General features: G+C 36.6%; 1 protein-coding gene across 1 annotated transcript in view; it reads left to right on the top strand.

The window, feature by feature from the left end:
- Positions 1 to 12,543, top strand: part of COG5 (component of oligomeric golgi complex 5) — a 270,198-nt gene that overhangs the window by 205,984 nt on the left and 51,671 nt on the right. Inside the window, exons 13-14 of the mRNA XM_052638342.1 lie at positions 1,200 to 1,361; positions 3,532 to 3,631. Coding sequence (XP_052494302.1) covers positions 1,200 to 1,361; positions 3,532 to 3,631 — 262 coding nt within the window. The remainder of the gene's footprint in view (positions 1 to 1,199; positions 1,362 to 3,531; positions 3,632 to 12,543) is intronic.

The raw sequence follows: 12,543 nt of genomic DNA, 5'->3' as shown, positions 1-12,543 counted from the left end.
TACTTACATTGAATGAGAAAGTGTTGAGAGATAACCATGGAATTATGATGTAGGAGCCAAGAGCGTTGTGACCTCTAGGTCTTGTCATTTGACCAACAAGAGTGGAAAAGGAGAAAGCCAAGTTTCTGACACCAAAGGAGCAGGTCAGATGTTTTCAAGATGAACATTTAGGATGAATTTAGGGGGATTTGTTTTTTTTTTTTTTTTTTAAGATAATGGAAAGGTAGGTAGAAGGATCATAATCAGGTGTGATGTGAGAAGACACAGAGTTAATTATATGGTTATAGACATTTGATCATAATTTTCAGAGGTAAAATATAAGTTCTAATAATTGGACAACTAAATAAAAAGCAACAAAAATAACTGAAAACATTGGAGGTCTGGGGGAGAAAGAAGTGTTTAGTAGGTTAATTTTAGTTTGTGAAGAATGTTATGAAAGTTAAGAACTCCAGTTGGGAGTTTTTTGTGATTTTGTGGGACTTGTACAAACACTTTTTATTTTGTCCTCATTTTTGTTAGTATCAGTTTTGGTATCAGAAGGGTGATAAACACCTACATTTGTATACTTCCCTCTGAGATGCTGAGCTTATGAGAGTGCATCTGTGTGTGAAAAGGGTGGAACTGATGGGAGCCAGTCTTTGCAGACTTGCCTCTCTTGTATGTTGTGTAGAAACAGGCTAAGTGAAGACATGGCCCCATTAGAATTAATAAGATTTTACAGTGTTACTCTTATAGTTTCAAGTGACAAACTTGCTACAGTAGGTCCTGGGGCATATTATTTTACATTTATACCCAGGAATTATATATAAATTAAAATGCTTAATTCTTTATAAGCGTTTAATTATCAAATGTACATAAATATATTTATACATTTTTAAACAAAATTTTTCTGTTGTCCATATAAAGTTATCTTCTATAGAAGAGATGTGTTTTTTATTTATTTTTATTTTTAATTGGAGGATAATTTACAATGTTGTATTGGTTTCTGTCCTACAACAATGTGAATCAGTCATAAGTATATATGTGCGTGTGTGTGTGTGTGTGTGTATATATATGTATATATATATATATATATATATATATCCCTTTTTCTTGAGTCTTATGGAGGCTATATTTTTAAGAAAGGTATTTACAACCTGATACCATAGTATTTAGTCTTGTATAATTTAAGTTCATTTTTAATAAACTTTTTCCCACAGTCCAGAAAAGGCTTTGAAAGACTCACTACAACCCTATGAGGCTGCATATCTATCAAAATCATTATCTCGACTCTTTGATCCTATCAACTTGGTTTTTCCTCCTGGTGGTCGTAATCCTCCTTCTGCTGATGAGCTTGAAGGTATCATTAAAACTATAGCAAGGTATGTGTTTTTATATAATGGCATGCCATAAAATGCCTACCACATTTGTTAGTGATGTCTGATGGCAGTACATTTTAAATTTATCTCTAGTTGTTCAAGTAATTAGTCCAGCAATTAAATCAAGAGTTTTGCAGTGAATGAGTGCACATGTCCTAAGTACTTGAGATTCCAATTAATAAAACCATTTAAATACAGTCTAAAAATAGTCATTTGTAATTGTTCTTTATCTTGTCAAGGATGCAGAGTAAACCAACCTAATTCTTTATACCATAGCAAATTTCTGGTTTTATGTAGGACAGTAAATGTAAAAATAATTTTACAGATTGGGAAGCTAAAGCGTGGAGAGTAATTTTTTTTTTTTATCTTAAAGCCAGAAAGTACTTCATGGTGTACAAGTATTATAATCCTGATTAGTCTACTCGTGTTTGCTATTTTAAGCTTTCTAAGTTGAATGTGACAGCTTTTAAAACTCTTAAAAGGGAAGATATCCTAGCAGAGGTGCCACCTGAATGCTTGCAGACCATGTAGTTATACTGTTGTCTTTAGACATTTTATGGTCACCCAGGCGACCCAGTCTGCAGTTGAGACTCTCAGTTCCTGTCATAGTATATAAGTTGTCATAACAGTAGGTCTCTACATTTATAGGTGAACATTTTATGAGTGAAAATAGTTGTTAGGGCATATAGGACCAGAGTATAGAAGTTTAAATTCTTTTAGATTACACATCAGATAATGATTCTGAGGCATGTGAGAGTAAGACTAGAAAGCCACAGGTATAATCTGCAGAACCTTATACAGTGTTGAAAGAGCCCAGAATCTTGATCCTAAATCTCTCCACAGTTACTTTGACTTTCAAAATCCTGGCTCTGGATTGTTAAGCCCTGATTATATCTCCATTATTTGTTTAGTATAGTAGTGATCAAACCAGTCATTAATTCAACTTGATCTCTGACCTGTTTATGGAAATATTAAAGAAGTAACTCCCTTTCCCCTGTGTAACTTGACCACACTGTGATCAGTTGTAAGGTGGGACTTGAAAAAGCATACTCATGCCACTGACCAATAGAATGTGAATACCAGGGTTAATTATGTCTCACTGTTAATTATGTCGCACAGTGAGATTATGTCTAACTGTTAAATGAAAGGGCATTTTTGATGCACATGAAAGTGAAAGTGAAGTCGCTCAGTCGTGTCTGACTCTTTGCGACCCCATGGACTGTAGTCTGCCAGGCTCCTCTGTCCATGGGATTTTCCAGGCAAGAGTACTGGAGTGGGTTGCCATTGCCTTCTCCAAGGGATCTTCCTGACCCAGGGATCAAACTCAGGTCTCCTGCATTGCAGGCAGATGCTTTACCCTCTGAGCCACCAGGGAAGCCCCTTTGATGCACATAGTAAGCACTAATGTTAAAGTCTTTTGTTTTCTTCATAAAGGAAGTCAGAAATACCAAGATTCTTTCTGCTACTTCAGAGACAGTAATTACTTTTCTTGCTTTCTACTTGTATATGCATTTTCATGCAGTTTTTAACTGCTGGTATACTTTACATGGTCTTTATAAATACTTTTTTTTGGAGCAGTCAGCTGAAGTGTCCCAAATAATCCAGTGGAAAAAATTGAAAATAAGCATGGCAGAGAAATACTTCAGGAATCTAGATTTTTAAAACTTCCAGTTAAATCCTTGTTGTGCTTTTGATATAAAAAAGCTACGCTATCAAAATAACATGAATTGGCATAATTTCTACAGAAACTTAGTATCTTGATATATCATGTAATTTATATTTTTAGCCTATGTCCTTCCAAGGTCATCATTTCCATTCAAGAGCTGTCATTTCCTTGCAGATGTCTGTGATATGCAGTGTCTCTAATTGCACTTATCAGTATGAACAAGAGTGCTACTTGAAAAATCTGTACACAATTTACTCTTCTTAATCACAGCCTGAACCCACACATGACATGCTTTTATTAATGAGAAACTGGTCATTAACCAAACCATCTCAGGGCACTTTTTCCTAATGCTGAATTTAGGAGGGAAAATGAAACAGTCCAATCAATTCTTAGAGGCACCCAGGGAGATCTATAAAAAGAATCACCTTGTTGTTTAATGGGTTTAAGTTCATATGCTTGTCTTTGTTGATAAGCTGTATTGCTAAAGTCTGTTTTTGTTTTCTTCAGTGAACTAAACGTAGCTGCTGTTGATTCAAACCTCACATTAGCTGTGTCAAAAAATGTGGCAAAGACCATCCAGTTGTATGGGGTAAAATCAGAGCAGCTGGTAAGTGATAATCACTTCTGTAAACCTTGATTTTGTTTCAGATAACTAATTATACAATACTTGACTAGAAATATTGAATTGACTGAATAGTAATTTACTATAAAATTTTAAAGTGAAATTTTGAAACTTTCTTATGAATTTAAATCAGAAAAAATTGTTAAATCTATTAAAAAATGGCCCTCCTATCATTGCCACACTTACAGAATGCAGGCAAATTTTGTAAGACTTTTGAAGAAATCTATGTGCCACATTATGAGTTAAATTATGTATATTTTTAAGTATATTAATAATTATTTCAAATTGGTCAAATTTCCTCTCCTGTGGTCACTCACTCCAGGTATCATTTATGTACTGTTACTTAGTGTGAAATTAAGTTGAACCATTAGAAAATGATTGGAGGATGTTAAGTGCTTAAACTGTAAAAGAAAAATATTGATTTACTTTCTAAGGTTTCTAGACCGTGAAAGTTTAACTCCAAAATTACTCTATTTGAGACAGATGATTGTACATATTTAAACTAATAACTATATAACTGAATCATAATCTTAATTCTCTACATTAATGTGTTTAATTAAGTATACATATTTAACTAATTGAAAACCAAGGAATAAGACTGTAGTATATCTTTAACTGTCACTGAAGAATTTTAAAGAATGTGCCAAAATGTGATCTCTCTACTGTCATTGTAGGGATCTCCAACCATGGTTTTTTTCTGTGGCCTCCCTTACTGCTCCAATTGAAACATGGTAAAATGAAGTATAGTTGACCCTTGAACAACTTGGGGGTTTGAGGCACCTACACTCCCTGCAATCAAAAAATCTACATATAATTTATAACAACATTTTCATTGTTCCTCCTTATCATCCTTTCTACCTCAGTGGAGTCAACCAACTGTGGATTATGTAGTATTCACTATTTACTAATACTTAGTATTTACTAAGTACTGTAGTATTTACTATTGAACAAAATCTGCATGTCTATAGACCATTGCAGTTCAAACCCATGTTGGTCAGGGATCAACTGTAATCCAGTTTTATCTGTATCCAAGTGGTTCAGTTGGTTCTGGTATAATTTTTAGAGTTGGTTGGTAAAAGATTGAACTGAAGGAATTTGCATAAAATGACCCTTGGGTGGTAACAGTCATATCCTGAGGCTTCCTGCTTTCAGTTCCAGTGGGTGGCCCCATTGTGTTTACATGTTAATATGGTGCTGTCTTCTATTCAGTTATTCTTGCAACCTTGACAGATTTGTTTTAAGCATTTTACAAGCATTTTTTAAACATTGTTTATTGAGAACTGGCCCCACAGAGACCATGGAAGCTCTTCATAGGTAATTAGATCATTAATTTTTCTCTCTTTCTTTGCTATAAAAGCTTTATTATGATGTTTATTACTTTAAAAATATGGTTTATTATTATAAATGAAATTTAGTATTATATCCAATAGAAATCAATGTAATTACTAAAAGTGTCAGGAAAAAATAACCTCATGAGATGATCCCACCAGAAGATAACATAAGGAAGAGCCAACATATACATGGAAAATAGTTCACTTTTCCACGTCAGGCAAGGGCAGTAGTAAATGGAACATGTGACTCCAGTTAAGTCAGTAATGACAAAAAGCTTAAAAAAATTTAAAATATATCAAAAACTTTTGATTGAGTTGATGTTCTTGGCCAAATTGTCTGTGATCCTAAGTTACTCAGGCCTACCATCCTAAAGTGCTAAATTAAGGGTAAGAGAAAGTCACTGAATTAAAATTTTTTAAGTTAATTTTTTTTTTAAGTAGTTTTACTTTTCTACTTTCATTTTAGTTTTTAAAGAAAGCTTAAGTATTACTTGGGCTTCCCTGATGGCTCAGAGGTTAAAGCGTCTGCCTGCAGTGCGGGAGACCTGGGTTCAGTCCTTGGGTCGGGAAGATTCCCCTGGAGAAGGAAATGGCAACCCAATCCAGTATTCTTGCCTGGAGAATCCCATGGACGGAGGAACCTGGTGGGCTACAGTCCACGGGGTCGCAAAGAGTTGGACACGACTGAGCAACTTCACTTCACTAAGTATTACTTAATAGTACAAAGAGCATCATTTGTTTTATTTTTTTTTAAATGCTATTGAGCATCGACAGGTAACGTTTTAATGTTCATCTCTTATTTTTTGGCTGTTAATAACATTATTTCTGCCACTCCTCTATGTGTTTATCAGTTCAGTCATTCAGTCGTGTCTGACTCTTTGCAACCCCATGAACCGCAGCACGCGAGGCTTCCCTGTCCATCACCAACTCCCAGAGCTTACTCAAACTCATGTCCATTGAGTCAGTGAATGTCATCCAACCATCTCATCCTCTGTCATCCCCTTCTGCTCCCACCTTCAATCATTCTCAGTGTCAGGGTCTTTTCAAATGAGTCAGTTCTTCACATCAGGTGGCCAAATTATTGGAGTTTCAGCTTCAGCATCAGTCCTTCCAATGAACACCCAGGACTGATTTCCTTTAGGATGGACTGATTGGATCTCCTTGCTGTTCAAGGGACTCTCAGGAGTCTTCTCCAACACCACAGTTCAAAAGCATCAATTCTTTGGCGCTCAGCTTTCTTTATAGTCCAACTCTCACATCCATACATGACTACTGGAAAAAACATAGCTTTCACTAGATGGACCTTGGTTGGCAAAGTAATGTCTCTGCTTTTGAATATGCTGTCTAGGTTGGTCATAGCTTTTCTTCCAAGGAGCAAGCATCTTTTAATTTCATGGCTGCAGGCACCATCTGCAGTGATTTTGGAGTCCCCCCAAAATAAAATCTCTTCACTGTTACCACTGTTTCCCCACCTATTTGCCATGAAGTGATGGGACCAGATGCCATGATCTTAGTTTTCTGAATGTTGAGTGTTAAGCCAGCTTTTTCACTGCCTCAAGAGGCTCTTTAGTTCTTCTTTGCTTTCTGCCAGAAGTGTGGTGTCATCTGCATATTTGAGGTTATTATTTCTCCCAGCAGTCTTATTTCCAGCTTGTGCTTCATCCAGCCCAGCATTTCAGTTAAGTAATTTATTTTTCTCAACCACTCACCCTATCCGTGAACTTGCATACGTCCTTTGCATTGTTTCCACCCTCAGTAAAACAAAAGAAAGTCATCTTAACCAAGTGTATGTTCTTAAACACAAGCCATTCTTCCCACTGTCCTGTCCACACTGAGCTGCTGTGCTCACTATACTGATAATCTGTATTGCATGGTCTGTGTCCTCTGTGTTTTTAAATTTGACAGGTTTTATTCTTTGATCTTGCCATATTTCTCTTTATAATTATTTTGCTGAAAACATTTAGTGGAAAATAGACAAGTATTAAATCTTTAGTGGGAGAAAAATTGAAACAGATTTTAAAGTAGAATATCTATAAGTGGAAATGTTAACTTGAAATTTAGTATAACTAAGTCTGTAAAGGGAGAATTCTTTTTACGGATGAGATATTTAGGCCTCAAGTCCGCAAGGTTGAAAGAGACAAAAATTAGATCATTAATGGTTGAGTAGTGAGATAGATAAAGGAAAGCTAGAATTTTAAAGACAGTGTGTTTCCAAAAAGGGTGACTTGAAAATACAAAAGTTGAAATGTAAAATGAGCAGCTTTCCAGGATCCTATGTTTATTTTCCTAAAGGTTAGTTGTGGAAGTTTCTTGGCTATCAGAACATTTTAGTATACTTAACCATAGCCTTAATTCACAACAGGAGAAAGAATCATAAAATGATTTCTCAAGTTGGTCCTTTCTGTGGACCATCATTATGGTTATCTAAACTTACTATGTGTATTTGGATATATTCTTCCATAAGCCTAAAAAAGCTATTTGTTGTTTCTTTTCAACCTTATCATTTGAATGTTTTAGGATATAATAGAATATATCATGTATGGATTATATGCATAGTACATGTATTTGCTTATACACATGTGTAAGCCTTCTTTTTTACTAATCACCAGAGTTGTGTGTTATAAGATCCTAAAGTTCTATAGGGACAATTTCTTACATCCTATTTTCTGACTCTTAAATGGTACCAGAGAATTCATTTTTTACAGTTAGAGTAGGGCCATAAAAATAACTGCCATTATTAAACATCTACAGTGTCTTGGATTGTACCATTTATTTTTTACAACAACCCTTGAAATGAAAGAATCTGCCACAGCAAAATGTGGAAATTGAGGCTGAGAAAGCTTTGTAGCCTGCCCACTATAGACTGCTAAAAACACAGTGCCAGCTAGCAAGTCTTGAAACTAGCATCAGACTCACGTTTGAGTCTAGACTGAGCTAAAACTCTCTTGTACCACAACACAAATATATCTTTCCTTTTGACTTAAATATTATTTTGTGATTTACTTATTCACTTTGCAATATAACATAGAGATCTGTATCTACTGTTTTAACATTGAGTTGGCCAAAATGTTCATTTTGGTTTTTCCCAAATGTTTGTTTGTTACATCGTGTGAAAAAACCCTGAATGGACCTTTTGGCCAAACCAATACATGCATAGTATGCTTATGTATCATAGTTTATTTCTTCATTCTTAATGGATAGTGTCTTAGACCTTTTGGCCTGCTATAACAAAATGCCATAAACTGGGTGACTTATAGACAACAGCAGTTTATTTCTCACAGTTTTGGAGGCTGGCAAGTGCAAGATCAAGGCACCAGCAGATTTGGTATTTGATGAGAGCCCCTTCCTGATTCATAGATGCCTATCTTTTTTACTGTAAGCTCACAGGGTGGAAAGGGCAAAGGTGGCTTTCTGAAGCCTCTTTTATAAGGTCACTAATCCCATTCATGAGTGCTCTGCCTTCAAGTCCTACTCATTTCTCAAAGTTGCTCAGTTGTGTCTGACTCTGTGACCCCATGGACTGTAGCCTACCAGTCCATGGGATTTTCCAGGCAAGAGTACTGGAGTGGGTTGCCATTTCCTTCTCCAGAGCATCTTCCCAACCCAGGGATTGAACCCGTGTCTCCTGCATTGTAGGCAGACGCTTTACCATCTGAGCCACCAGGGAAGTCCTCAAAGACTCCACCTCCTGATAAATATCACCACCTTGGGCATTAGGTTTCAACATATGAATTGCTTGGGTGCTTAGTCAGCCGTGATGCTTTGTGACACACCTTGGATGGACTTTAGCCCACCAAGGTCCTCTGTCCATGGAATTGTCCAGGCGAGAATACTGGAGTGGCTTGCCATTTCCTACTCTAGGGATCTTCCTGACCCAGGGATCAAACCCACGTCTCCAGTATTGACAGGTGGATTCTTTATTGCTGCACTACCTGGGAAGCCCTTTAACATATGGGTGGGGAATTACAAGCATTCAGACTATAGCAGATATTTAGATAATGTAGTTATTTAATTTAGAAATAACAGGGATTTAGTCTTGAATTCTCATATGTGAGTTATAGGTCATGGGGTTTAGTTCCTTTCATATATATTTGATTTAGTATATGTCCTGTGAATATCAGCCTTTAAGGTGTTCTTTTATGAAAATGAGATCAGTGTTTTAGATTATCTTCATTTAAAAATTCTTATTTGTCTTGACAGCAGTTGTGAAGTTATAATTAATTTATTAAGCTAAGTATAATTCTATGTTCCAAATATACACACACCTGTAGATGTTTATATTATAATATCTTATGATTGAGTTGAACAAATTGATCATTTAATGGTAATATAGTGGTAATTTATATAGGTCTGAAGTGTGACCATTAGTAGAAAATGTCACTAGACCTTGCTGTTACAAGTTTAAATCAATGATATGTTTAAAGGAAATTAGAATATTAGTATGCAAGGAATTTTTATGGCACCTTGATAATTCATAGACTTACAAGCTATTGTGATAACAAAATTATAGGCAAACATTCTTTTTAAAAGGTAAATTGTTAGGGCATTTTCCAATAATAACTATTATCTGATGGTTTTCAAAAATGACATGTAGAATCTTAGTGTAAATGTCAAATGTTATAAAGTATAAAAAGTAGATTGGCATTTAATTAAGTTGCAGACCATTTGAAACAGTAATAGGAATGACATTTAAGGGGAGGTTTCAACTTCAGTGCAGGTCAGTAGTTGTGTATGATGAGGTCAATAGCCCTAGATGGCAGTAGGGTTTTTTAAAAGCTTTATAAATATATGCTTTATTCTTTGTATAGTTAATAACTTTTTTGGAGACTTGACATTCTTATAATGAAAGAAAGCCTACATGATACAGAAGCATAGGAGTTTGACTATTTTAATTTTAAAAGGATGACATACCTGGGTACTGCTCCATATAGCCTTCATATGGTAGTAACCTATGTTATTAACATTCAAGTAAAAGATTTTTTAAAATAGAAAATCACTTGGTTGAAAGAGTTTTCATATTATGTGCCAACAGGAAACATACCAGTAGATTCTCTTGGACCAAATACAGTTTGGCTGTGATACAAATACACTGATCCCTTTGGGCTTCTTACTCATTTGATTCTATAGACAGCTTTCCGCTTTTTTCTCCCTCTGTTCTTACGTTGGACTTCTTTTCTTTAAGGTAGCTTTCTGACCTGCTTCCCAGACTTATAAGACCTTGATTTTCTGGGACTGTGGCAGATCAGTAGTAAATGGTCAGGTTGTCTAAGATTTAGTCAGCCATGGTGAAGACAGAGACAAATATCAAGTAATGGTTATTGTAATTAGGAAATATTTTCAGGAGAAAGTAAGCAACTCATTTGTCACTTTAAGTCTGAAAGTCTGCATTAACTGTTGCCACAAAAATGCTGTATGATAAACAGCCACAAAATCTGAGTGGAATGCAGGAAGCATTTACTGCTCATACGTCCTGGGACCAATGAGGGGCAGCTAGATGGCTTTGCCAGTTTGGGCTGGGTTTACTCCCGAGCAGGCTGGCTGCTGATCAGGCTGGCTTTAACCATAGTCAATCCTCTGTTCTTCACATCTCTGATCCTGCAGCAGGCTTTTCTGAGCTTGATCTCATGGTGAAGGCAGAGGCACAAGAAAGGAGCCCCAGAAGTCTGGCTCACCAAAGCAACCCAGCCAAGGTGCAGATTCAGACAGCACAGGGAGTGCATGCAGAAAGAGATGAAGGACTGGGCCAGTTACGCCATCCATCACAAAGTGAGAGTGGGAACTTGGCAAGAAAGAGAGAGCTTGTTAACTTTTCTTTTTTAATCACCAATTGCGTAATGTCCCTACTTGAATCCTAGTAATGTGTATTGCATTTTTAAGATACCATGTATATATGTATTGGGATACAATTGACACGTAACATTATGTTATTTTAAGGAGCAGAATGTATTTTTTTTTTCTTGTGATAGGAACTTTCAAGATTTACTCTTTTAGCAACAAAAAACCCACCACATTCAGGTATGACCTAAATCAAATCCCTTATGATTATACAGTGGAAGTGACAAATAGATTCAAGGGATTAGATCTCATAGATAGAGTGCCTGAAGAACTATGGACAGAGGTTCACGACATTGTACAGGAGGCAGTGATCAAGACCATCCCCAAGAAAAAGAAGTACAAAAAGGCAAAGTGATTGTCTGAGGAGGCCTTACAAATAGCTGAGAAAAGAAGAGAAGCTAAAGGCAAAGGAGAAAAGGAAAGATATACCCATTTGAATGCAGAGTTCCAAAGAATAGCAAGGAGAGATAGAAAGCCTTCCTCAGCAATCAGTGCAAAGAAATAGAGGAAAACAACAGAATGGGAAAGACTAGAGATCTCTTCAAGAAAGTTAGAGATACCAAGGGAACATTTCATGCAAAGATGGGCTCAATAAAGGACAGAAATGGTATGGACCTAACAGAAGCAGAAGATATTAAGAAAAGGTGGCAAGAATACACAGAAGAACTATACAAAAAAGATCTTCATGACTCAGATAATCATGATGGTGTGATCACTCACCTAGAGCCAGACATCCTGGAATGCAAAGTTAAGTGGTCCTTAGGAAACATCACTACAAACAAAGCTAGTGGAGGTGATAGAATTCCAGTTGAGCTGTTTTAGATCCTGAAAGATGATGCTGTGAAAGTGCTGTACCCAGTATGCCAGCAAATCTGGAAAACTCAGCAGTGGCCACAGGACTGGAAAAGGTCAATTTTCATTCCAATCCCAAAGAAAGGCAATGCCAAAGAATGCTTGAACTACCACACAGTTGCACTCATCTCACACAGTAGCAAAGTAATGCTCAAAATTCTCCTAGCCAGGCTTCAGTAGTACGTGAGCTGTGAACTTCCAGATGTTCAAGCTGGATTTAGAAGAGCCAGAGGAATCAGAGATCAAATTGCCAGCATCCACTGGATCATCGAAAAAGCAATAGTTCCAGAAAAACATCTACTTCTGTTTTATTGATATGCCAAAGCCTTTGACTGTGTGGATCACAACAAACTGTGGAAAATTCTGAAAGAGATGGGAATACCAGACCACCTGACCTGCCTCCTGAGAAATCTGTTTGCAGGTCAGGAAGCAACAGGTAGAACTGGACATGGAACAACAGACTGGTTCCAAATAGGAAAAGGAGTGCGTCAAGGCTGTATATTGTCACCCTGCTTGTTTAACTTTTATACAGAGTACATCATGCGAAATGCTGGACTGGATGAACACAAGCTGGAAATAAGACTGCTGGGAGAAATATCAATAACCTCAGATATGCAGATGACACCACCCTTATGGCAGAAAGCGAAGAACTAAAGAGCCTCTTGATGAAAGTGAAAGAGTTGGCTTAAAACTCAACATTCAGAAAACGAAGATCATGGCATCTGGTCCCATCACTTCATTGGAAATAGATGGGGAAGCAGTGGAAACAGTGAGAGACTTTATTTTGGGGGGCTCCATAATCACTGCAGATGGTGACTGCAGCCATGAAGTTAAAAGACGCTTGCTCCTTGGAAGAAAAGCTATGACCAACCTAGATAG

Source organism: Budorcas taxicolor, chromosome 4 (genome assembly GCF_023091745.1).
Source record: "Budorcas taxicolor isolate Tak-1 chromosome 4, Takin1.1, whole genome shotgun sequence".
In the NCBI taxonomy this organism is placed as follows: domain Eukaryota; kingdom Metazoa; phylum Chordata; class Mammalia; order Artiodactyla; family Bovidae; genus Budorcas; species Budorcas taxicolor.
The sequence above is the reverse complement of the archived record's forward strand: the minus strand, read 5'-3'. Positions and strand labels throughout refer to the sequence as shown.